Genomic DNA, 27,528 nt, shown 5'->3' with positions numbered 1-27,528 from the left:
GCACACAACGTTCAGCACAAAGAACCCCAACTAAAGAGTATAACCTATCTTGAGAAAAGTATGTGAATATATACAGGCACCCCCCACCTTTCAAAAGTATGCAAAAGCAAATCAAAAATTTGCTTTTCTGAGAGACCCACATTAGGACCAGTGTTGGCTAACCAGAACTCTGAAGAGGATTTTTGCTTTCACAAGAGAAGGTGCAAAGTGCAACTAGCAATCAGCACTTGTTTTCCAGCAAGTCGTGACAGAAGCCGCATGTCCAGCAGCAGCAAGGGTGGCCCCTCGGAGCTCCTGCCCCGGGAGCTACACTCAGCCTCTCAGCATCCAGCCAACATGGCTTTGAACTACATCTGGGAGCATCTGTGCTTTGTCTCCACTTCTTTCATGCATCCCTTAGCAAGATGCAACCTAAGGTATCAGAAAAGCCTAAGAGAGCCTATTGTTTGGGTCTGAGAAGGCTCAAAAACCTCTTCCATATAAATTCATGGTAATTGCTTCTTTGCTTTATGGCCTGCGAAAGGCTTCACAGGAACACTCTACTTTTGGAAAGGAGAGGGAAACGTGTACCTCATCTTCAAAAAAGGAGCAGGAAGAGCACTTTATTTTTGAGTCATAATCATTAACAGATGACAAAATAAGTATTTCTTCAAGTCATACTAGTGTTGTCATGACACTGTAAAATCATGAAGGAGAAAGAATTTGTCTTGGATCCATTTCCCTTTCTGACCTACAGCCTATCAACACCAGCTTCCTGCAAGCCATTTCTAAAGAGGTATCAGCTTTCACACTGAAAAATACCTGATCCTTTTAAAATTCTTTTTTCCCTCAAGATGTCAGCCAATATGGTTTAAAATATTTACCCTAAGTATTTATATTTCTGTAAACTTGTGATCTAAAATGTCATTAAAGATTAAATAGAATGAAATTTTTATGGTAGAATCCTGGACTTATGGGGAACCTGACAGACAGTGGAGACGTATGGAGGAAGCAAATCCTTCTAGAACCGTTAATACTCACACCACAATTATAATATGCTTACACTGTGTTCTCCTACTTAGAAATCATACTAGGTTAACACTGATGTGAACATAAAATCAAATAAACATTCCAGTGTGATACTTTCTCACCTGTTCCCAAAGAGAGTCTCCCAAAAACCGCCAATAAAGGGAATAGACTCCAAAGTTTCTACTCCTCTGACTTTATCAGAGGAGTTATTTCCATTTTCTCGGCTCCCATCACCATTGACAGTTTTCCGTAATTTTCTACAAACAAACACACACACAAAAATTCAACAACTTCAGATTATTCAAGAACTTTTATATTTCTGTCCTAAATATCCTTACAGAAATTGATACCAATGGGTTACAATGTGAAATGAATTACAGTGAATTTCATATAATGAGGATAAATCATGCAAGAATGTTTCTGACTGAGGGGCAAAACTGGATTTCAAACCAAAGTCCTAGGTTATCATTTTGTTCAGTATTTATTTTTTTAAGGATTTTATTTATTTATTTGACAGAGAGAGAGAGAAAGATCATAAGTAGGTAGAGAGACAGGCAGAGAGAGAGGGGGAAGCAGGCTCCCTGCTGAGCAGAGCATGATGTGGGACTCAATCCCAAGACCCTGAGACCATGACCTGAGCCGAAGGCAGAGGCTTAACCCACTGAGCCACCGAGGTGCCCCTCATTTTGTTTAATATTTAAGGAAATGGAACCGATATTTCAAAATATTATTAAAAGAAAATTTTCGCACGTATGACCAACAGTCTTTTCAGGAACACTCAACACTACTAGTAGAAGGAACAATTTCTTTAAATATGGATGTCAAAAATCAATGCATTGGACACACTTCATCAGAGAACCCAAAATAATAGCAACTGATCACTTTGTATGGCTACCTGAAGCAGTTAAAAGATATATCCTATAAATCACCAATGGGATATATCGCATGTGATTTCCTTAGAAATCATTCAATTGATTTTTTCAATTCAATTCAATTTTTCAATTCAATTAATTGAATAGAATTATCAAGGAATCCTTTTTTTGCAAAAAAAAAGTTTTGAAAGTAACATTCAAAAATAAGAATAAATATGTTGAAATTCAAATAAAAAAATCTTTAGTAACTGTTTAGGAGAACAAAATCTATAGATATTCTGAGGAATGAGAATATAAAAAAAAACAAAAACAAAAACAAAACTCTAACAGTTCCAAAACCACACATAGCACATAATCAATAAAAACATGACATGACCTCAATGTGTAGAAAGGCCAAATTCCTCTCTATTAAAAGCTCAGAATACTTAGAAATCCATTTTTATTATATACCATTGAAAAAAAGGTAAAAATTTTAGTAGCACTAACCTAATGTACTAACACCCATATTTATACAGTGAATTTTCACCAAATTTTGATTGAGACTATATTTTGATGAATGTGTTTTCAACATCACTATTTAAGGTAAATTTTAATAAAGTACAATATAGTATCAGATTTTTCCTTTTAAACAACTGTACTGAATGACAAAATCCCACCTGGAATTAAAAGGTCATGACAATGTTTCCTATCATCAGGAAGAAAAGTGAGAGCCAAAAAAATAATTTCAAAAGGCATGCAAAACAGAAGATTTGTAATTAATTTCTTTGAGGATTTTGTAAGCATGTACAATGCCTCTCCTAGAAAATATACAACTACCAAGTGTAATTTCTCTTACCTTCTTCTCCGATTTCCATTGTTTCCCGATGGCCTTGTTATCTGAGTAGACACGATCTGACAGTGGACAGTTCCCATGAGTAACATAAGGCACAAGGGTCCAAGCACTTCACTTACATTCACAATAGGCATCATAAAATACAACACGAGTGCTAGAACTGAAAAGAAGAGGTTTCAAAATGTAAAACATAAAGAAAGGCTCATCTTTATATCTAATCCTAGCAATTGCATAAACTATTGCTACAAAAACCTATCAATCTGAAAAGTATAAGGAAAAAGCACATAATTTTCGAGAGTGCAATCCACCTGCACATCAGCTCAGTGAAAACTTAAGGCCTTAGGTCACAGAGCAAGAGAAGAATAATGGGTTTGAAGGATTTGCCTTCCCGGCAGTATAAGAATCTAGATACTTCAAAAGGCTCTCCACCACCAAACAGCTAAATGCTGTATGATACATACTACCAAGTGTTGTTCTGCTCAGAGGAACAGTATTTTTCCAAGGCCCACACCTGTACCAGCAGCAGTTAGCAAAGCTGGGATTTGAACCAAGGCAACTGGGCTCTAGAGTCCTTACGCTAAACGACTATGCTATACTGCCTCTTCGTACATGCATATGAACTGTCCAAAGAATCAGTGGTGAAAGAACAGGAAAACATCAAAAATTACATCCCAAAAAATCCAGATACAATTTCACAGATCAGTTCTTTCAGACTTTAACATAAGTATAATTCTTGTGATATATCAACTATTCCTATGTGGAGAAAAAGCTAGCAAATTCATTTCATACCCTAACACCATATCACCCAAATATAACAACAATAGCACCAAGACAATAAACTACAAACCTTGCTGGCTTGTGCATGTGGACAGAAATTCACTACTGAAAGGCAGGCACTGTGAATGAAGGGATTTTCATCTATTTGGCTCACTGCTATAGCTAGATCAAAAAGTAGCACATAACGGATACTTAATATTTGTTGAATGAGTAATTAAAATACCATAAATCTGAATAAATCTGAATAATCCACTGAGACCATGCAGGGTTTATGCTGGAAGGAAAAAGATCTCAGAGCCTTGATAGAACAATACATGTATAGACATGGTAGGCATTTACATATTTGTAGACTGAAATGATTTAATCTGATAATTTAATAACATGTAATTTGGGTCACATATGTACAAATTATCTCAATTGACAATTGGGTAAAAGGCCTTTGTCCCGGATTCCTGGGAGGTAACCTCTAAATCCTTGGAATTTCTCAAGTGATGGAAGTTATTCACAGTGGGCCTCTTGGACCAAACCTGATAGTTCATGCCAACGAGGTGACTACGGATGGGGTTAGCCATACCAGAGAAACCAACCATGTGATTAGAGGGTTGAGGCTTTGAGCCACAGTGTATCAGCCTGACCCCTGGGGAAGAGGTAGGAGGGAGGGCTGAAGACTGAGTTGCCTACTTGGCCAATGACTCAACTGGTTATGTCTATATAATAATCCTCAGTAAAAATTCTGGATACCAAAGCTTGGGTGAGCATCCCCGATTGGCAATAGTCTATTAGTATTGCTACCCATCATGGCAAAAAGTGTACCATATCCCTGAGAATGATGAACACTTCCTGTTTGGAATCCTCCCAAACTATGCATCTCTTCTAATTCATTCAATATAACTTTTAGAGTAATAAAACTGTAATTGTAAGTATAGCACTTTCCCGAATTCTGGGAGTCATTCTAGTGAATTATCAAAGGAATCAGTAGGGGACCTTCAAAACTGTAGCCAGTGGGTCAGAAATAAGGGTAGCACTGGGGACTCCCAAAGTGAGGCTGGTGTCTGAAGTGGGGGGAATCTTATGAAGGACCATACCTTTAACCTGTGAGTTTGGCCAATTCCTATAGTGAAAAAGCATTCCATAAAAATCCACATTTGTTCCTGATTTATAATTAATCTTAAATGCCAATCTCTTCTAAAATACTAGGAATATAAAAATATGTCCCTAATATACCAAAAAGGAAATGAACACACATCATACTGAGAAAGACACTCAGAACCAGGAACAAAAGGATGAGCATTCTTACTGTTACTACTTAATGCTGCTCTGAAAATGCTGACTAATTCAATCATAGCAAATGAAATGTATGAAAAAGGAGGAGACCAGATTTTCATTATTTACCAGCAACGTGGCTGTATGGTTAGAAAATGTGAAAGAAGCACTGAAAAACTATTAAAATTAATGAGGGTTTAATAGAATGCAATAAGCAGAAGTATTCTTAATAAACATAAACTAACAGCTTTCAAATGTAACAGCACTAACCAGTTGAAATTTATAAAACAAAAAAAGTGTCGTATCTGTGGGAGCAACAACAAAAATAAAAACAAATATTTCACTTTTATAGGGAAGCACTGAAGCGTCCACTGATGGATGAGTATATGAACAAAATATGGGACATACGTATAATGGATTCTTATTCATCATTTAAAAAGAAGGAAGCGTACATGCTGTGTATGGATGATCCTTAAAAACAGGCTAAGTGCAGCAATGTCTACAATAGCCAAACTATGGAAAGAACCTAGATGTCCATCAACAGACGAATGGATAAAGAAGATGTGGTATATATATACAATGGAATACTATGCAGCCATCAAAAGAAATGAAATCTTGCCATTTGCGACAACGTGGATGGAACTAGAGGGTATCATGCTTAGCGAAATAAGTCAATCAGAGAAAGACAACTATCATATGATCTCCCTGATATGAGGGAGAGGAGATGCAACATGGAGGGTTAATGTGGTAGGAGAAGAGTAAATGAAACAAGTTGGGATTGGGAGGGAGACAAACCATAAGTGACTCTTAATCTCACAAAACAAACTGAGGGTTGCTGGGCAGAGGGGGGTTGGGGGGGGTTATGGACATTGGGTAGGGTATGTGCTATGGTGAGTGCTGTGAAGTGTGTAAACGTGGAGATTCACAGACCTGTACCCCTGGGGGAAAAAAAATATATATATATATTTATAAAAAATAAAATTATTAAAAAAAAAAAAAAACAGGCTAAGTGCCACAGGCCAAGCTCAAAAGGACAAATCCCCCTGCCTCCACTTGCATGAGGTATCTAAGGAGTCAAATTCACAGAAAAAGAAAATAGAATGGTTGCCAGGGGCCTGAGCTTCAGGAGGAACTGGAGAGTCAGGCAATTACTGTTTTATAGGTAGAGTTTCAGTTTGGAAAGATGAAGAAAGTTCGGAGATGGATGGTAGTGATGGTTGCACAGCAACGTAAGTGGCCTTGATGCCACCAACTGTAAACTTAAAAATGGTGAAAAGGGTAAATTATATATTGTGTATATTTTACCACAATAAAAAAATTTGAGTTTAACTTTGAGAAGATCTAAGCAGGCCTCATAAGAAATAAAAATCCTACAAAGCTTTACTGGGAAATAGAACAGAAGACTTGATTAAAAGGTGAGAGAGATCTATTTTCTTCCCATTCCCTCCAAATATATCTATATCTTCATGGGAAGCGGGAGATTACAGTTTAATTCCAAATTATTTGTTTGTTTTGATTAGGATAAAATAATTCTAAGTTATTTTGAAAAAAAAAAAGTAGGTAAAAACACCTCAGAAAATACTGGAAAAGAATATTAGAGGAATATTTCTGCGCAATGCTACTACATATTAAACAACTATAGTAATTAAAGAAATGTGGTGCAGATAGAATAACAAGATAAATCAATTGTGCAGAATATGTGTTTAGAAAGAGACCATGGTGTATATGAAAATTTAATGTATGTGGGCTCCTGGGTGGGTTGGTAGGTTAAGCATCTGCTTTTGGCTCAGGTCATGATCCTGGGATCAAGTGCAGCATTGGGCTCCTTGCTCAGTAGGGAGCCTGCTTCTCCCTCTGTCTGCCACTCCCCCTGCTTATGCTCTCTCTCACACTCTCTGACAAATAAAAAAATAAAATCTTAAACAAAACAAAAAAAGAAAATTTAACATATATAATTTAATATATCTCAGTAAGAAAGAAATTCTTCAATGATGAACATGTGAAAAGATATTTAACCTCACCTTTACAAGCTACCCAAAAAATGCAGACCAAATGAGCAAAACACAATTCTTTTGTATATCCAATTAGGTAACAATCTTTAAAATTATAATAATGCTGGTCAGACTCTGGTAAAACAGGCACTCTCATCCACTACTTTCCAAAAGAAGTGTACCACTAGCAATTTGATTTTATGTACTAAAAGCCTTAAGATGTTCATATTCTTTGATCTCTTAATTCTATTTCAGAGAAGAAATTCTAAGGAAATATAAAATATGGAAAATTTTGTTCACAATGGCATAATTAATAGAAAAAAAAAACAAAAAAAACAAAACCCAGGAACAATCTAAATGCTTACAATATGGGAACAGTTATATAAGTTGCGGTACTTTTATATAATGGAATATTAAGTAGCTATAAAAAGTATTTATGGCAAATCCATATGAGAGACTCACAGATATGAAAATGATCACTTTAAATGATGGTGTGTATCCATGATGGTGTATCCATATGACGGAATATTATCCAGCCATTAAAATGACAGCCATTTCATTACAACGAAATAAAACTAAAAAATATGGTTCCTTATTCACACTATTCCCATGTCCTCAACAGCCACATAGGACTGGATAAGGCAGACACAGAACATTTCTATCACCACAGAAACTGTATTGGACAGCACTGTACAAGACTTTAGAAAATTAAACTCACAGATTTGTAAATTCAGACACTTATCTTTCCCTCTATAACTTAACTCAAATAAACCAACAGAGATAAAAGAAAACAAAAATCACCCCAAATCCTTCCATCCTAAGTCAACCTTCCCCTACTCTGTTCTAATTCATGTCTTGTTATTCGGGTATAACCAGAGTGCACACATGGTCCCATTTCACAAAGTATTCCCGGTTGGCAGTGGCCATACAGTGGTAAAGAGAATGTGCTGGGCTCCTGCACGTAGTGAGAAGAGAAAAACCAACTTCTGGTAGTTGTATAATACAGAAATTAAAATAGATTCCCGGGGAACGGTAGGACTATTTAGAAAGCATACACAATGAATTCTGGAACACTGAAAAGAAAAAAAAGTATAGATAGGGATGGCAGCCCAGTGAAAGTTCCATCTGAGTTTAGATCCTAAAGATGAGAAAAAAGATAGCCATGTGAAAATCCGTAAGATTGTTTCAAACAGAAGAAAGAGCTCTGTGTGCAGCACGGAAAAAGGGCCATGATGCCTCCAGTGGGCAAGGAGGAGAGCGGTAGGACATGACCTCTGAGAGGCCAACAGGGAACAGATCATGGAGGGCCCTGCAGGGTGTGGTGAGGACTGATTTCACTCCAACGCCAGTGAGAAGTCTCTCAGGGTTTTAAGCAGGAAAATGACATGATACGGATTCTACTGTAAAAGATTTCTCTAATTGCTGTGAAAAGAATGGTTGATAGAAAGCAGGCTCAGAGTAGACATTATTCTAGTGCTCTAGGCAAGGCGATGCTGGTGTGATGGGACTATGACGGGAAAAAAAAAAATCCCAGAGTTCCATGCTGGATATGATAAGTTCAAGATACCTATTAAATCTCTCTACATAAATGCCTAAAAGTAGGCAGTTAGATTTACAAGTTTGAAGATCAGCAGAGATCTGGCCTGAAGATATAAATTTGAGAATCACGTTTATCAGCTATGTTTAAACAAAGGGGTTTGATGAGAGTACCTAGAGAAGAGAATCCAGGATCCAACCTTGAGGTAATCTAATATTCAGAGGTCACACAGAACAAAGAATGAAAAGGCCTGGCCAGTAAGACAGGTGGAAAGAAATTCAAGAAAGATGAGTTGGACAATTGGTTTGCCTTCTCTGTGCAAATAAATCTAAGATCTCCAAATGGTGTATATCCCCTCATTCTTTGCACTTTAAACTCTCAAATGAAAGGGTAAATGTAAGAACAGTAAAGTCTGCATTATCTAATAGCAAAAGCAGCAAAAAGAAACTGTCATAATTTATTCCAGCCCTCTAATTACCTTGCATGAGGTAAAGCAGTAGCAGCCAAACAAAGATTCTTAAAGAGGTCACCTGAATCCACCAGTTGCTGAACAAGGGGAAAAACACAACTCGTACAAGCCCCTTCCGAGTCAGAGATGTCCATGGAATTTCAGGTTTGGCTTTGGCAAATGTTGAGCCTTTAAATATAAAATAAAACAAAACATCAAACATTTACATACACTGTACTAATGCCTACTTGTTAACACTGTATTAAAAACAGCAGAGGGCAAAAATCACCACATAACCTGTCTGGTTAAAAAGAATCCTCTTAGGGGCGCCTGGGTGGCTCAGTGGGTTAAGCCTCTGCCTTCCGCTCAGGTCCTGATCCGAGGGTCCTGGGATCAACTCCCGCATTGGGCTCTCAGCTTAGCAGGGAGCCTGCTTCCCCCTCTCTCTGCCTAATTGTGATCTCTCTCTCTGTGTCAAATAAATAAAATCCTTAAAAAAAAAAAAATCTTCTTAGATGTTCATTAAATACAATAACTTCTTGCCTCAATCACTAGGACAGGAGCTCAAAATAAATCAGGCTGACTTGAATGTTATACAATGTATTTTTTACACAACAGCAGCTTCCAAGTTCATCCCTCTTTCACCTAATGTGATTTACATAGCCACAAAGAACCAAAGCAAAGGGAAAAAAAAAATCCCAAGGCCTGAATGATGAGGGAAGAATATTCCCTTTGGAAATTAAAATATGCCATCATAGAGGGAAGATATCTAAAAAAGAATCTCTAGCACTACGATGAAATAATATAATAAAATACATAAACCAACTTTAGAACTCACCTCTGATTAAGTCAACGTCAATCAAGTCTGGTTTTATGTGGCCCATCTTTTTTGGTTTGTTTTTGAAGCCCTAGGATAAAACAAAACAAAACCAGAAATAAGGGTAAATACAAAAGGTAAACTTATATTTCTTTCTTTCTATATCTGACTCCCTTTTACTGGAGACACTTTAATCCTATTGTTCCTTGAAATAACTTATCATTAATGTTTTAGTATGTAGCTTACCAAGTAATGCAAGAATATATTTTATCACTTTTTAAAATGATCCAACAATGTCAAAGGATCAGGAAGTACAAAATAATAGTCCCTTCAGCCCCTCTCCTTCTCCTCCCGGTTTCAGTCATTAAAAACAAATAACTTTCGTTCTTTCTTTTTTTTTTTTTAACTGTTTCTCTTTGTATTTACTTCCATACTTTTCTTTTTTAAGTAGGCTCCACATGTAGTGCAGAGCCCATCATAGGGCTTAAACTCACAACTCCGACACCAAGACCTGAGCTGAGATCAAGAGTCAGGTGCTTAACTGACTGAGCCACCCAGGTGCCCCTACATCTATACTTCCAAATAATATGTTTATGCTGCCATTTTTCAATTTATTGATTTTAGAAATAATCCACTGACTTCTAATACATCATGTGAGAATTTAGCTCTCTTACACAACTAATTTCCACATCCTAACTTCCACCCCAAAAACCTATATCCTGACATGACTGATGATGATTGATAAATCAGTCATCAGTAGTTACGATATGATCACTATGAAATATTGTTCCCGATAAGCCATGCTTTATAATCTCCTAGTTTATGGAGTCAGCTAAAACATTTATCATTTTTTCAAATACTCAAATGCCAGAAAATTACTCAAAGTCTTTTTTTCTTTAAAAAAAAAAATTTTCCTGGAAATGCCCTTCCCAGAAACTTCTATCCTCCTGCTGGTTGCTCTCGGGGCCTGCTGCACAGCTACCTCTATGCCTGACTTCGCACTATCACCCTGACAACTCCCTTCATCTCTGTGGTGAATCTCTAGCTCTTACATCCCATGTCTTTCTGGAGTGCATCCTTCAGAAGCTTCCTGAGAAAGCAGTCCAGAAGGTAACTTTTTGAAGCCTCGCATGTCTGAAAATGAATTCATTTTACCCTTACGCCTAATAAAAAGTTACACTAGAGTGTAGAATTCTAAGTCATTAATAATTTTCCTTCAGGAATTAAGACCCTGTTCTACTCTTTCTAGCTTCCAATGTTGCTGTTGCAAATTCTAGTGCCTTTCTGATCCCTGACCCTTTGAGTGTGAATTGTTTCTTCCCTCTGAATCTTCACTTTATTCATGGTGTTCAGAAATTTCATAATGATATGCCTTGATATGAGTCTTTTACATCTATTGTGCTGAGAATTCCTTCTATGTGGCTTTAGGGAAGTTTTCTTATAATTTATTTTTATATTTCTTCCCTTATCAGACACAACTTTCCTATTTTCTACTTCTTTTGTCTTTTTGTTCTGCTTTCTGGAAATTTCCTCAAATTCTCCTGTTGAATTTTTCATTTTAACTCTGAGTTCATTTCTGTTCTCTTTTTCTTTTGGAGGATTTATTCAAATACCTAGTAATCACTGGCTTTCTTTATATATTAGAATGAAGCACTGAAATGTGATTGACTCAATATTCTACTTCAAGGTATATACCCAAGACAAATGTGTATGTATTTCACTAAGTAATGTGTAAAAATTTTCATAGAAGAATAATTTCTAAGAGCTCCAGACAGGAAACTACCCAGAGACAACAATGGGATATTGCCCATCAATAGGAGAATGCATAAATAATTGTGGTGTTGTACTGAATAAACTACAATTACACAACATGAATGAATCTCACAAACATAAAGTTGAACAAAAAAAATTAGATTCAAATGTGTATGTATTATATAATTTCATTTATATAAACATGATTTTATATATATATATATATGTTTCATAATAAAAGGTTACACTAGAGTGTATGATTCTAAGTTGTTAATAATTTTCCCTCAGGAATTAAGACACTGTTCTACTGTTTTCTAGCTTCCAATGTTGCTGTTACAAACTCTAGTGCCTTTCTGATTCCTGATAATATTCCTATATAAAGCTCAAAAAGGCAAAATTAATCTATAGCACTAGTAGTTGGGATACTGATCTACCTCTGTTGGTAGTAGTGACTGGAAAAGTATGGAAGGGAAGCTTCTATAGTACTGTTAATTATCTATCTCTTGATCTTAATGCTGATTACACGATTACATTAAGTTTAAGAAAATTCCTCAAACTTTACACTTAAAATTTTGTTATATATACATGTGTATAAGTATATCCATATTTACTGAACATGTTTTACTTCAATAGAAAGCCTGTAAAACTTATTGGAAGCTTTATGTGTATGAGTATAGCTTACAGACTTGGGATTTCACTGCAGAGTAATCAACCAGCTTGAGGGAATCCCAAATGTCAATATCTGGAGGCATTTTTTTTGTGGGGTCATTCAAGGCTCTTTGAAGAACTCTCCAGTATTCTCTTTGGTTGAAGATTAGGAAGGCTAAAGATTTCTGTGGTGGAAGTTTTGAGATTGAATTCAAGAGGCTCACAATTCTGCTTTTAGTATCATGATTCTCGCCTGCCCTTCAGTGTCCACAGACCTGCTTCCAATGAATTTTTTCAGAAGAAATATCACCAGTCTCCTTCATAAGGGCATTGTTAGCCAGTCTTTAAGGGATTGACAAGGAGACAAAAGGTCTAATCTCTCTGTAGACAAAGTTCATTCAATACCCCATTTAACTGCCTCACATGAAACCTGATACATTCAAGTCCATTCAAGTCCTAAGTCCTAAGCCTTTCTGGGAAGTTCTGCAGTGCAACTGGCATTTTCCCCAGCTCTCCTGGCACTCTCTTGCATTTATTTTTCATCTTCCAAATACATGTTGATCTACTATTTACTGAGATCTTCCTCCTCAATCTTTTTCCTTGACTTTGTGGATGTATTCATTTTATACAACCCCTTTATGGATTCCTTTCATGTAATTTAGTGGTAACTCAGAAAGGAGAGATTATAAATGTGTGTGGCCAATCTACCACGTTTAACCAAAAATCTAGTGATAAATTTTTTTTTTCCGGGCATGAAGAAAGAATCCTTTCAGGGACTTTGTCTTCTACCACCTCAAATTAAAAGTAAGTTTGTGAATTATCTTTTGTGTTTCAAACTCCTGGTTTATCTAACAGTTTTGTTTTACTACTATTAATAAATAAAACTTTGAAAAGATGAATTTTTATTTTATACTCAACATGTGTAAATGCTAATCCAGTTTTAGAAATTAGGTATTTAAGCATTAAAATTAAAGTAAAAATGAAAGGTTATAGCCATTTGCTATTTCCCTCTTTTAGACATTGAGCCAGTACTGATCTTTAGTTGTTTAACTAAATAGATTTGGCCAAACAATTTCTCTTAAGTGGATCCTATGTTTCTATCCAATTCAGCTACAAACTATAGATTTTATAGAAGAAGGTTTTAAAACCCTAAATGTAAAAAATTAAATCTAAGGAGGAATCAAAATTTGAAAGTCAAACATTTCAGAGGAAAAATAATCCTTTGAAAAACATGTACACTAATTTTTGAAATATGCATAATATCCATGGGAATAAAAATTTGGCTACATACAAAATCAGAAATTAAAATTCTAAAAGTAAAAATATCACTGTATTATTTTCTAATAGACAAAGACCTTGTAGACCTTTATTTCCTTCAGACAAACACCCAGAAATGGGATAGATGGATCAAATCATAGTTCTATTTTTAATTTTTGGAAAAGCCTCCATACTGTTTTCCATAATGTTTATGCCAGTTTACATTCCCACCAACGGTATATAAAAGTTCTCTTTTCTCTACATCCTCACCAACACTTATTATCCTTTGACTTTCTGTTAAGAGTTAGCATGGCAGGTGTGACGTGATATCTCACTGTGGTTTTGAATTATACTTCCCTGATTATTAGTGATGTTAAAGAGCTTTTTTAATATACCCATTGGGTATATCTTCTTTGGAAAATGTCTGTTCAGGTCCTTTGTCCATGTTAATTGGATTACTTGTTTTTAGCTATTGAGTTGTAAGAGTTCCTTATAGATTTTGAATGTAAACCCCTTATCAGATATATGGTTTACAAACATTTCCTCCCATTCCATAGGTTGCCTTGTCATTATTGCTTCCTTGGCTATGCAAAACACTTTTTAGTTTGATGTGGTCTCACTTGATAATTTTTGCTTTTGTTGTCTGTGCTTTTTTGTCATATTCAAAAAACTATTGACCAAGGAGCCCCTGGTATCTTCTAGGACAATTTCAGGTCTTACATTTAAGTCTTTAATCCATCTTGAGTTGATTTTTATGTGCAGTATAACATAAAGGTCTAGTATCATTCTTCTGCATGAGGATATCTATCCAGTTTTCCCAAAATCATTTATTGAAGAGATTCTTTTGCCCATCATGTATTTTTGGCACCTTTGCCAAAGAGTAGTTGACTGTTTAAGCATAGGTTTATTTCTGGGGTCTCTATATTGTCCCATTCATCTATGTGTCTTTTATGCCTATATCATGCTGTTCTAATTACTGTAGCTTTATAATATAATTTGAAATCAGAAAGTGTGATGCCTCTGACTTTGCCCTTCTTGCTCAAGGCTGCTTTAGCTATTTGGGAGTTCTTTGTAGTTTCACATGAATCTTAGGATTGTTTTTTGTTTGTTTGTTTGTTTTTGCATCTGTGAAAAATACCATTGGAATTTTGATAGATGGCTTTTAATCTGTGGATCACTTTGGATAGTATGGACATTTTAACAATATTCCTTCTTCCAATCAATGAACATAAGATATCTTTCCATTTATATGTGTCTTCTTCAATTTCCTTCATCAATGTTTCATAGTTTCCAGTGTACAGATCTTTCACCTTTGTGGTTAAATTTATTCCTAAATATTTTATTCTTTTTGATGCTATTATAAATGGAATTGTATTCTTCATTTTTAATAGCTTGCTATTAATGTATAAAAATTTTCATTTTCATTTGTCTCATGATATTTTTTATTTCTTCTTTGACCTATTCGTTGTTCAAGAGTATGTTGCTTAGTTTCCACATATTTGTGAATTTTTCAATTTTCATCCTGTTACTGATTTCTAGTTTAATTCTATTGTGGTCCGAAAAGTTATCTGAAATACATTCAGTTTTCTTAAATTTGTTAAGACTTGTTTTATGACCTAACAACTGATCTATCCCGGATATGTTTCCATGGGTGCTTGAAAGGAATGTATATTCTGCTGCTGTTGGATAGAATGTTCTTTATATGTCTGCTAGTTCTATATGGTCTAAAGTATAGTCCAAGTCCAATGTTTCCTTATGGATTTTCTGTCTGGATGATCTATCCATTGTTGAAAGTAGTGTACTGAAGCTCCCAATGATTACTGTATGATTGTCTATTTTTCCCTCTAGGTTTGTTTATATTTGCTTTATATATTTGGGTACTCCCTATATTGGGTGCATAAATATTGAAAAATCGTATATTCTCATTGTTTTCTTTTTTGTCCTGATAGTTTGTTTTTAGTATAGAGAAATGTAACAGATTTTTATATATTGATTTTGAATCCTGTGAGTCTACTGAATTCATTTATTATCATTGTTTCTGGTGGAGTCTTTAGGTTTTTCTAAATATTGTATCAAGTCATCAGCAAAACGTAACAGTTTTACTTCTTCCTCTTTGATCTGAATGCTTTTTATTTCTTCTTCTTGCCTAACTATTCTGGCTAGGACTTCCAATACTATGTTAAATAAAAGTGGAAAAATGGGCATTCTGTCTTGTTCCTGATCTTAAAGAAAAAGCTTTCAGCTTTTCACCACTGAGTATAATGTTAGCTGTCAACTGTGAGATCTCATCTTTTGTGACAACATGGATGGACCTTGAGAGCACTATGGTAATTGAAATAAGTCACATGAAAAAAAATATGATTTATCTTATATGTGGAATCTAAAAAAAAAATTAAAAACCCAAAACTAACAAACCAAGCTTATAGATACAGAAAAGAGATTGGTGGTTGCAAGAGCTGGGGGTGGGAGAAATGGGTGAACTGGGTTTTTCTATTAGTTTAAATAAGTTGAATAATAATTAAAAGTAATATAATAAGGAAACATTGGCCTCAAAAGACACATTAGATACGATGGGCTGAACAGATAAACACAGAACATTCCATCCACAAGCAACAGACATATTCTTTCTCAAGTGTGCATATTAAGTTCTCCAGGATGGATTATATTAGCCACAAAACAAGTCTTAATAAATTTAAGAAGAATGAAATTATATCAAGCTTTTCTGAACACAATGGTATGAAACTCTAAATCAATTACCAAAAGAAAAGGAAAATTCAGAAAAATGTGGAGATTAAACCATATGCTACTAAAAAATAACCCAATGAGTCAAAGAAGAAGTCAAAAGAGGAATTTAGAATTTGAGAACAAATGAAAATGAAAATGAAAATACAACATACCAAAACTTATGGGATGAAACAAAAGCAGTTCTGAGAGGGAAGTTCAGAGTGATAAATGCATACATTAAGAAAGAACCCTAACAGGGGCGCCTGGGTGGCTCAGTGGGTTGAGCCTCTGCCTTCGGCTCAGGTCATGATCTCGGCGTCCTGGGATTGAGTCCCACATCAGGCTCTCTGCTCTGCAGGGAGCCTGCTTCCTCCTCTCTCTCTCTCTGCTTGCCTCTCTGCCCACTTGTGATCTCTGTCAAATAAATAAAATCTTAAAAAAAAAAAACAAAACCCTAACAAGTAAACAACATCTTACCTCTACATCTCAAGAAACTAGAAAAGAGGAACAAAGTCCAAAGTCATAGAAGGAAATAGCAAAGATCAGAGAGGAAAGAAATGAAATAGAAACTAAAAAGACAATAGAGAAGATCAACAAATTAAGAGCTGGTTTCTTTAAAAGATAAACAAAATTGACAACCGTTAGCTACACTTACCAAGGGAAAAAAAAGAGGACTCAAACAGAATCAGAAATGAAAGAGGAAATGTTACAACTGACACCATAAAAACAAAGGATCATAAAAAAACTAATATGAACAATTATATGCCAACAAATTGGACAACCTAAAAGAAATGGATAAACTCCTAGGGACAAAAAAAAAAAAAAAAACTCTCAAAACTGAATGAGGAAGAAAAAGAAAATTTGGACAGACTGATTAATAGTAAGGAGATTGAATCAGTAATCAAAAACCTCCCAACAAAAACAAAATTCCCATACCAGATGGCTTTACTAGTGAAGCCTACCTAACATTCAAAGAATTAATACCAATCCTTCTCAAACTCTTCCCAAAACAGAAGAGGCAGCAATGTTTTCAAACTCATTTTATGAGGCCAGCATTACTCTGATACTAAAACCAGACAAGGACACTACAAGAAAAGAAAATTACAGGCCAATATCCCTAATGAATGTAGATAAAAAATTCTCAACAAAATATTAACAAACTGAATTCAACAATACATTAAAAGGATCACACACCTCAGTCAAGTGGGATTTATTCCAGGGATGCAAGGATAGTTCAACATTCACAAATCAATGTAATATATTACATTAACAAAATTAAGGATAAAACATATTATCATCTCAATAGATGCAGAAAAAACATTTGGCAAAATTCAACAATGATTTATGATAAAAGCTCTCAACAAAGTAGATACAGAGGGAATGAACATCACCATAATAAAGGCCATATATGGCAAGCATCATTTTTTCATTCACTTGATTTTCTAAATATATATTACTAATTCACCTTGAAACACCTTGTAAGTCTTAAAAATCTGTTCCCAATATACTCAAACACAACAAATACCAGTTTCTCTTTTTCCCCCCTTGAAGATATCCGTATCAGTTTTCTGTCTTCCTGCTTCTTTCTAGTCTCATTGTTTTCCAGGCCTGATACAAGCTGTCATCCTTGGACATCTCTTAGATATCCTGGAATTCCTTTTACCTCTCTCTGTGCTGGCTATCCTGTTTCCTGTACTATGATATCCTCTTTTTTGGTTTACTCATTCATTATAATATTGTGTATGTTTTCCCATGCTTTCTGAGAGGGGACATGGGTCATGTATTTTTTTGAAACTTTGAAGATCTGAATAGGTCTTCATGTCGTGCCTTATACTTGGCTAATAAACTTGGCATAAAAACTCCAATGGTGGGGCACCTGGGTGGCTCAGTGGGTTAAAGCCTCTGCCTTTGGCTCAGGTCATGATCCCAGGATCCTGGGATCAAGCCCCACATCGGGCTCTCTGCTCTGCAGGGAGCCTGCTTCCTCCTCTCTCTCTCTGCCTGCCTCTCTGCCTACTTGTGATCTCTGTCTGTCAAATAAATAAATAAAATCTTAAAAAAAAAACAAAAACCTCCAATGCTATGCGGTTCAGAGAGCATCTAGTTTGTTGAACACATGCACACCAGGACAATGACATACCCCAACTCCACAGGGACATAAGCTCCTATGCTCTGGATCCTCCCAGACCTTGCCCTATGTATCTCTTCATCTAGTTCATCTGTATCCATTATCATATCCTTCAATAAACTGATAAATATAAGTATTTCTCTGAGTTCTGTAAGCCACTCTAGCAAATTAATCAAACCTGAGGAAGGGATCATGGGAACCTGATTTGCAGCCACGTTGGAAAGAAGTTGTGGGTAACCTGGGGACCTACTACTTACTATCCGTATCCAAAGTGGGGTGGCAGCAGTCTTGTGGGACTGAGCCTTTAACTTGTGATATCTGACATGATATTCAGGTAGATAGTGTTAGAGCTGAATTGAATTGTAGGACCCCTCCAGATGGTTTCAGTAAGAACTAAATGGTGTTGGGGGAAACTTCCACATGTTTGGTGACAGAAGAAAAGTGTCTGTGTGAATAGTAAAAGAGACTCGCAGGAGAAACAAACAAGGTAGACTGAACGAAGTTTTGTTTGTTTTTAATTTAAGTTCTGAAATAGGATAATGTTCCTTAGTATAGGTGCTAATCACTCAAAAGATCATTTCATCAATGTAATAAAGGCCATACATGACAAACCCACAGCTAACATCACACTAAGCAGTGAAAAGCTAAAAGCTTTCCCTCTAAGATCAGGAAAAAGAAAGGATGTCTCCTCTCACCACTCTTATCAAAATAGTGCTGGAACGCCTAGCTGCCGCAATCAGAGAAGAAAAAGAAAGAAAAGCCATCTAAATTGATAAGGAAGAAGTAAAACTGTTCTTACTTATATTACATGACAGTATATATAGAAAATCCAAAGGCTCCCCCCAAAAACTATCAGAATAAATGAATTCAGTAAAGTTGTAGGATGCAAAATTAAAAGAAATTTGTATCATTTCTCTATACCAATAAATACTAGCAGAAAGAGAAATTTAAAAATGATCTCGCTGACATTTGTATCCAAAAGAATATAACACATAGGAATAAATTTCATCAAGGAGGTGAAAGACTATATTCAAGAACTTTAAGACATTGATTAAAGAAACTGAGGATGACACAAATAAAAGATATACCATGGTTCATGGATTGGAAAAATTAATATTGTTAAAAATGCCCATAATACCCAAAGCAATCTACAGATTCGGTGCAATCCCTATCAAAATACCAATAGCATTTTTCACAGAACTAGAACAAAATAATCCTAAAATTTGTATGAGGCCACAAAAGACCCCAAATAGCCTAAGCAATCTTAAGAAAAACAAAGCTGACAGTATCAGAATATCGGATTTCCAATTATATGACATAGCTATGGTCATCAGAGCAGTATGGTACTGACACAAAAATAGACACACAGATCAACACAACGAATAGAGGACCAAGAAATAAACCCATGATTGTATGGTCAATTAATCTACAACAAACAAAGCAAGAATACATAAGGAGGAAAAGTCAGTCTCCTCAATAAATGATGGGGGAAAACTGGACAGCTATATGCAAAAGAATGAAACTGGACCACTTTCTTAAAGCACATGCAAAAACAAACTCAAAATGGATCAAAGACCTAAATGTAAGATCTGAGACCATAAAAATCCTAAAAGAAAACATAAGCAGTAAACTCTCAGACACTGGTCTTAGCAACATATTTATGGATATGTCTCCTTGGGCACTGACAACAAAAGCAAAAATAAATAAGTGGGACTACATCAAAATAAAAACCTTTTGCACAGTGAAGGAAACCATTAACAAAATGAAAAGGCACCTTACTGATTGGGAGACAATATTTGCAATCCATCTGTTCAATAAGGGGATAATATCCAAAGTATATAAATAACTCATGGAACTCAACACAAAAAAAGTAAATAATCCAATTAAAAAATGGGCAGAGGAATGCAAGTTGGTGCAGCCACTTTGGAGAACAGTGTGGAGATTCCTCAAGAAATTAAAAATAGAGCTTCCTTATGACCCTGCAATTGCACTACTGGGTTTTTACCCCAAAGATACAGATGCAGTGAAAAGAAGGCCCATCTGTACCCCAATGTTTATAGCAGCAATGGCCATGGTCGCCAAACTGTGGAAAGAACCAAGATGCCCTTCAATGGACGAATGGATAAGGAAGATGTGGTCCATATACACTATGGAGTATTAGGCCTCCATCAGAAAGGATGAATACCTAACTTTTGTAGCAACATGGATGGGACTGGAAGAGATTATGCTGAGTGAAATAAGTCAAGCAGAGAGAGTCAATTATCATATGGTTTCACTTATTTGTGGAGCATAACAAATAGCATGGATGGGGCGCCTGGGTGGCTCAGTGGGTTAAGCCGCTGCCTTCGGCTCGGGTCATGATCTCAGGGTCCTGGGATCGAGTCCGGCGTCAGGCTCTCTGCTCAGCAGGGAGCCTGCTCCCTCCTCTCTTTCCGCCTGCCTCTCTGTCTACTTGTGATCTCTCTCTGTCAAATAAATAAATAAAATCTTAAAAAAAAAAAAATAGCATGGAGGACAAGGGGAGATGGAAAGGAGAAGGGCGTTGAGGGAAATTGGAAGGGGAGGTGAACCATGAGAGACTATGGACTCTGAAAAACAATCTGAGGGTTTTGAAGGGGTGGGGGGTGGGAGGTTGAGGGAACCAGGTGGTGGATATTGGAGAGGACACGGATTGCATAGAGCACTGGGTGTGGTGCAAAAACAATGAATACCGTTACACCGAAAATAAATTTAAAAAAAAAACAACCTAAAAAAAAATGGACAGAGGAACTGAATAGACATTTTTCCAAAGAAGCATACAGATGGCCAACAGACACATGAAAAGGTGCTCAATATCACTCATCCTGAGGGAAATACAAATCAAAACCACAATGAGATATCACTTCACACCTGTCAGAATGGTTAGTATCAAAAAGACCAGAAATAACAAGTATTGGCAAAGTTGTGGAGAAAAGGGAACCCTCATGCACTGTTGGTGGGAATGCACACTGGTGCAGCCACTACAGAAAACAGTGTGGAGCCTCCTCAAAAACTTAGTTATAGAAATTCCATAGAATCCAGCAATTCTACTTCTGGGTATATACCTAAAGAAAACAAAAACACTAATTCAGAAAGATACATGCACACTTATGTTTACGGCAGCACTACTGACAGTGGCCAATATATGGAAGCAACCTCAGTTTCCAATGATAGATGAACAACTAAAGCAGATATGGGAAATACATACAATGGAATGTTAGTCATTAAAAAAATGAAATTTTGCCAGCATGAGTGGACCTAGAGCTAAGTGAAATAAGTCAGAGAAAGACAAATATCACATGACTTCACTCATACGTGGAATTTAAAGAACAAAACAAATAGACAAACTAAATAATAAACAAACTCAAACAGAGAACAAACTGGTGACTGCCAGAGGAAAGGGGAGGTTAGGATGGGCAAAATAGGTGAAGGGGATTGAGCGATACAAGCTTCCATTTATAAAAGGAGTAAGTCATGGGGATGTAAAGCACAGCATATATATCTATATACAGATATATATATCTATATACAGATATAGGTATATCTGTATATAGATATATATATGGCAAATATAGTCAAGAATATTGTAATAAGGGCGCCTGGGTGGCTCAGTGGGTTAAGCCACGGCCTTCGGCTCAGGTCATGATCTCAGGGTCCTAGGATCAAGTCCCGCATAGGGCTCTCTGCTCAGCAGGGAGCCTGCTTCCCTTCCTCTCTCTCTGCCTGCCTCTCTGCCTACTTGTGATCTCTCTCTGTCAAATAAATAAATAAAATCTTAAAAAATAATAATAAAAAAAGAAAAAATATTGTAATAAACTTTTGTGGTGACAGATGATAACTGCACTTAGCGTGTTGAGCATTTTGTAATATATATAAATGTCAGATCATTGTGTTATGCAACTGTAAATATAGGTCTTCTTAAAAATCTTTCCAATTTTGGGGCGCATGGGTGGCTCAGTAGGTTAAGCCTCTGCCTTTGGCTCAGGTCATGATCTCAGGGTCCTGGGATCAAGCCCCACATCGGGCTCTCTGCTCAGCAGGAAGCCTGCTTCTCCCTCTCTCTCTCTGCCTGCCTCTCTGCCTACTTGTGATCTAGCTCTGTCAAATAAATAAAATCTTTAAAAAAATAATCTTTCCAATTTTAAAATGTGTATATTTCAGTTCTGAGAAATGTATTATTTATCTGATAACTTCTTCCCCTCCATGTATTTCCTTTTTCTGGAACACCTCTTAACTGGTTATTAGGTTTCCTTCATGAACTGTACTCACTTTTCTATTTTCTTTTTCCTTGTTTTTTTTGGTATGATTTTTTGTGAGAAATGGCTCCAACTTTACCTTCCACTTTTCTACTAAGTTTATTGGTTATTTTTGTTTTCTGGTTTTCTTTTTCATTATAGTCCATTTTTTTCTTTTTCTTTGCTTTCGTACTAAGTATCCAGTCCTTTACACATATTAACTATATCTTTAAGAATAGCATTCTTAGGGACGCCTGGGTGGCTCAGTTGGTTAAGCAGCTGCCTTCGGCTCAGGTCATGATCCCGGCGTCATGGGATCGAGTCCCACATCGGGATCCTTCCTCGTCGGGGAGCCTGCTTCTCCCTCTGCCTGCCATTCTGTCTGCCCGTGCTCGCTCGCTCTCCCTCTCTCTCTCTGACAAATGAATAAATAAAAATCTTTAAAAAAAAAAAAAAAGAATAGCATTCTTAGGGCTCTTTTGTCATTTCTTTTATCTCTTTTTCCGTAGGTTTCAAATATTTGATGATTTTCAATGATCCATTTACACTTAAAAGTGAGGCATTAACATGCTGAATGAGAGTTCACTGTGCAGTGAGTGAAGTTTGTTAAGCCGCGGTCCTCGTGGTAGAGGGGTAGGCAGCCATTTCATTTCCAGTACACTTTAGTCTTTCCAGCTGGTCAGTTTCTGCAAGAAGCAATTCCAGTCTTCTGTTGGAGATCATAAACCTGGCCACCAGACTTTTACTTCATCTCCATTATTAGTACAGTATTTCACCCCACTCTTACTGTGTCTGCTGTTCCAGAATCCAGAACTTCTCTGGTTCAGCCTCTCTAGACAGCAAGCTTCCATCCAACCTTCTGTCAGAGGAAGTGAGGGTAAATATGTGGCCATGTAGAATAAGGAAGAGAATCTGGGGATCGGGCATTTGCCCCTTTAAATGGCTCAAACAATCTTATTTTCAGTTCAACCTCATACCTGCAGATATGCCTAATGCATCTAATTCTTGTGTCTTTCAGAAATTAAATACAGGAGCTTTACAGAAAGGTCATTTGTTTCCTGTTGGCATTCCTTACTATAGATACTTACATTTTTACTTTCTTCACTTTCCAACTTTCAAAATTATGTTAATAGCTCTCATTTACAGTAGTCTTCTCTCCCATTCCTTTAATCCTTGTGGACTAATATCTTTTTCTTATGTATTATAATTTTAGAGGAGTTTCAAAAAGTCTCATCTGTCATGTACCCCACCAACCAGCTTAAGAAATAAAACATTATACAAACAGTTGAAGTCACCTTTATGCTTATGATTAGCCCTTTAGAATTTTTTCTATGAATAAAATAATAATTTAAAAAATTTCTAGGTATACAATGTCTTTTTCAAACACTGATTTTCGTTATTCTAATATTAATCAGAAAAAATTTAAAAAGGGGCACCTGGGTGGCACAGTCAGTTGAGAATCCAGCTCCTGGTTTCAGCTCAGTTCGTGATCTCAGGGTCATGAGTCCAGCATTGGACTCCACCCTCAGTGCAGAATCTGCTTGGGACTTTTTCTCCCTCTCCCACTTGTGCTCTCTCCAAAAAAGTTTTTAAAAAACAAAAAGGAAGGAAGGAAAGAAGGAAGGAAGGAAATACAAAAATACTTCTTTGAAGGGACACATGCACCCAATGTTTATAGAAGCATTATCTACAATAGCTAAATTATGGAAGCAGCCCAAGTGTCCCTAGACTGATGAATGGATAAAAAAGATGTGGTGTACACACACACAGGAATATTACTCAGCCATCAAAAAGAATGATGCCATTTGCAACAACATGGATGGAGCTAGAGAGTATTATGCTAAGTGAAATAAGTGAAACAGGGAAAGACAAAGACCATATGACTTCACTCATATGTGGAATTTAAGAAACAAATGAGCAAAGGAGGAAAAAGAAAGAGGGAGGCAAACCAAGAGACAGACTTTTTTTTTTTTTAAGATTTTATTTATTTATTTGACAGAGACACAGCAAGAGAGGGAACACAAGCAGGGAAAGTGGTAGAGGGAGAAGCAGGCTTCACGCTGAGCAGGGGTTCCATCCCAGGACTCTGGGATTATGACCTGATGAGAGGTAGATGCTTAACAACTGAGCCACCCAGGTGCCCTAAAAGACAGACTCTTAACTATAGAGAACAAACTCCTGGTTTCCAGGGGGTCGGTGTGTGGGAAGATGGGTGAAATAGGCCAAGGGGATTAAGGAGGGCACTTGTTCTGATGAGCACCAGGTGATGTATGGAAGTGTTGAATCACTATGTTGTATACCTGAAACTAATATTACCCTGTATGTTAACAAGAATTTAAATGAAAACTTAAAAAAAAGAAAAAATATTAGAACACTCATCTTAGTAAATATATCCCAAGGGATATGGGAGTGACTACATTGAGCTTCATCACTGAAAATGATGTTAGACCTTAAATTTAATATACTCTCCCAATTAAGGAATTTTAGAAGATAGTTTCCTTTGGGAATATGTATGACATTCTTGTGTGTAACGTTACGATTTCTATGTTTTTCCATTGGCATGACCTAAGAAAATAGTTATATTGAGATACAATTTACATATTATAAAACTCACCTATTTTCAGGTGTGTAGTTTTGGTAATTATAATAAGTATCCTCTTAATCCCTTTGATCTATTTTACCCATCCATCATCATCCACTTCCTCTCTGCCAACCACCAGTTTGTTCTCTGTATTTGAGTCTGTTTCGTCTCCTTTTTTGTTTGTTCATTTTTTGTTTCATAAATTCCACATGAGTGAAATCATATGGTATTTGTCTTTCTCTTTCTGACTCATTTCACTTAACATTATATCCTCTGGGTCCATCCAAGTTGTTCAGATAGCAAGATCCCATTCTTTATTAATATTCATACATATATATATACACACACACACTCACACACATATATGTATATATATACACACACATATGTATGTATATATTATATGTATATATGTGTGTGTGTGTGTATATGTATATACACACACCCCACTTCTTTATCCATTCATCTACTGATGGACACTTAGGTTGCTTCTGTATCTTGGCTATTGTCAATGATGCTGCAATAACATAGGGCTACATATATCTTTTTTGAAGTAGTGTTTTTGTTTTCTTTAGGTAAATACCCGGTAGAATTACTAGATCATATGGTAATTCTTTAATTTTTTGAGCAACTTCCATCCTGTTTTCCACAGTGGCTGCACCAATTCACATTCCCACCAGTAGTGCACAAGGTTTCCTTTTCCTCCACATCCTCACCAGTGCTTGTTAGTTCTTGTGTTTTTGAGTTTAGCCATTCTGACTAGTACGAGGTGACATCTCATCGTGGTTTCAATGATGAGTGATGTTGAGCTTCTGTTCATGCATCTGTTGGCTATCTATATATGTCCTCCCCTTGGACAAATATCTATTCAGGTCATCTGCCCATTTTAATCAGATTATTTGCTTTTTTAGTCTTGAATTATATGAGTTCTTTGGATATTAACCCCTATTGGATATATCATTTGCAAATATTTTCTCCCATTCAGTAGATTGCCTTTTTGTTTTGTTGATGGTTTCCTCCACTGAGCAAAAGCTTTTGATTTTGGTGCAGTCCCAATAGCTCAATTTTGTTTTTGCTTCCCTTGCCTGAGAAGACATATCTAGAATTTCTATGGCCAATGTCAAAGAAATAGCTGGCTATTTTCTTCTAGGAGTTCATGTTTTCAGGTCTCACATTTAGATCTTTAATGCATCTTGAGTTATTTTTGTGTATGGTACAAGAAAGTAGTCCAATTTCATTCTTTTGCATGCAGCTGTCCAGTTTTCCCAGTACCATTTGTTGAAGAGTGTCTTTTTTTTTTTTTTAAGATTTTATTTACTTATTTGAGAGAGAGAGAGTGCAAGTGTTCATGAGCAGGAGGAGGGAAAGGGGCAGAGGAATAAGTAGACTCGCCAACTGAGCAGGAAGCCCAACGTGGGGCTCCATCCCAGAACCCTGAGATCATAACCTGAGCTGAAGGCAGTCACTTAGCCAACTGAGCTGCCTGGGTGCCCTGAAGAGGCTGTGTTTTCCCCATTGTATATTCTTGACTCAAATTGTATTTTTATTATGTAATTTCTAATTTTATTGTAGGTGATCTCAAGTTAATATTGTTCATTAATTTTGATTTTTTTAAAAATTTATGTTTGTATCATCTGTTTTTAAATTGCACTAAATACTTTGTATCCTACACTTTGGTCAATTTTTGTCTAAGACTTAAACATATTTAGACTTAAACATATTTAAAAAAGAGATCTCGGTTTTTCTCCCACCACCATTAGACTATGAAATTCAGGTGTCTCTTGTTTGCTATATTCTTAGCACCTAGAACATTGGTACATCAGCTCAGCAAATTCTTTAGAGTTGTCTTTAATTTTATTCTTTCCACTGCTGCTAAATTACAAGTATACGTTAAGGAGTTATTAGGTAGATTACCTTATGACAGAACAATGAATAAAAACAGACATAACAGGTAGTGTTAATTAAACACAGCAACAGACACCGAGTTCCTAGTATGAAGCAAGACAGTCTAAGAATGTAATACCAACACAATTCCTACCCTCAAGGCCTATGAAGATGCTCAGGTTAACAAGTAACTTTGATATGGTTTACTAAAAGGTAGGTAAGCATAAAATGGCATGGAATTAAGAGATGAGAAAATCTTTAGTTGGGCAGTAGAAGAAGGTAAGGCAAGTTTATAGCAGTAAAGAGAACCTTCTTAAGGATAAGGAAACCAAAACTCAAGAAAACTACAGTGCTGCTCAAGATCACAAGGCTAGAGATCACAAAAAGATCTAACTCCCAGTTCTCTGCTCTTTCCATTACACCTTACCATCAGTACTTTACAGCAACCCCCAAAGACTAACAGGACAGGGTTTAAGAGAGTTACAAAATAAAATGTGGGTGTTATTCATCCTACCCCATGTCCCTTTAATATATAAAAATCAAGGACTGTACAAAATTGTGAAAGTTAGCCATGTATCATGTAGTTCCAAGAACTCGTGAGTTGACTGACCCATAAAAAGAATGCACCCTACAAGTGTTGGTTAAATATATTTCACCCAAGATTTAAACGCCCCAGTCCAATTAATGTGACTTAGAGATAAACAGAACTATTAAATGATATGTATGTGTGGGTGTAATACATTTTTTTAAAGTGTT

At 36.2% G+C, this 27,528-nt stretch overlaps 1 protein-coding gene across 7 annotated transcripts in view; it reads right to left on the bottom strand.

The window, feature by feature from the left end:
• The window catches only part of PHTF1 (putative homeodomain transcription factor 1), a 66,417-nt gene that overhangs the window by 36,339 nt on the left and 2,550 nt on the right, over positions 1-27,528 (bottom strand). For all 7 annotated transcript variants that reach the window (XR_004385445.1, XR_004385443.1, XR_004385446.1 and 4 more), the window contains exons 4-7: positions 9,567-9,636; positions 8,759-8,917; positions 2,716-2,872; positions 1,131-1,265 (exon numbers count right to left, since the gene is read on the bottom strand). Coding sequence is in view for 1 of the 7 variants with exons in the window: in XM_032881407.1 (XP_032737298.1) it covers positions 1,131-1,265; positions 2,716-2,872; positions 8,759-8,917; positions 9,567-9,636 (521 nt within the window). In the remaining 6 variants the exon portion in view is untranslated. The remainder of the gene's footprint in view (positions 1-1,130; positions 1,266-2,715; positions 2,873-8,758; positions 8,918-9,566; positions 9,637-27,528) is intronic.

The sequence above is a fragment of the Lontra canadensis genome, unplaced genomic scaffold (genome assembly GCF_010015895.1).
Source record: "Lontra canadensis isolate GAN:19392208 unplaced genomic scaffold, GSC_riverotter_1.0 scaffold75, whole genome shotgun sequence".
NCBI classification, from domain to species: Eukaryota; Metazoa; Chordata; class Mammalia; order Carnivora; family Mustelidae; genus Lontra; species Lontra canadensis.
Note: the sequence above shows the minus strand (reverse complement) of the source record. Positions and strands in the feature narration are given on the sequence as shown.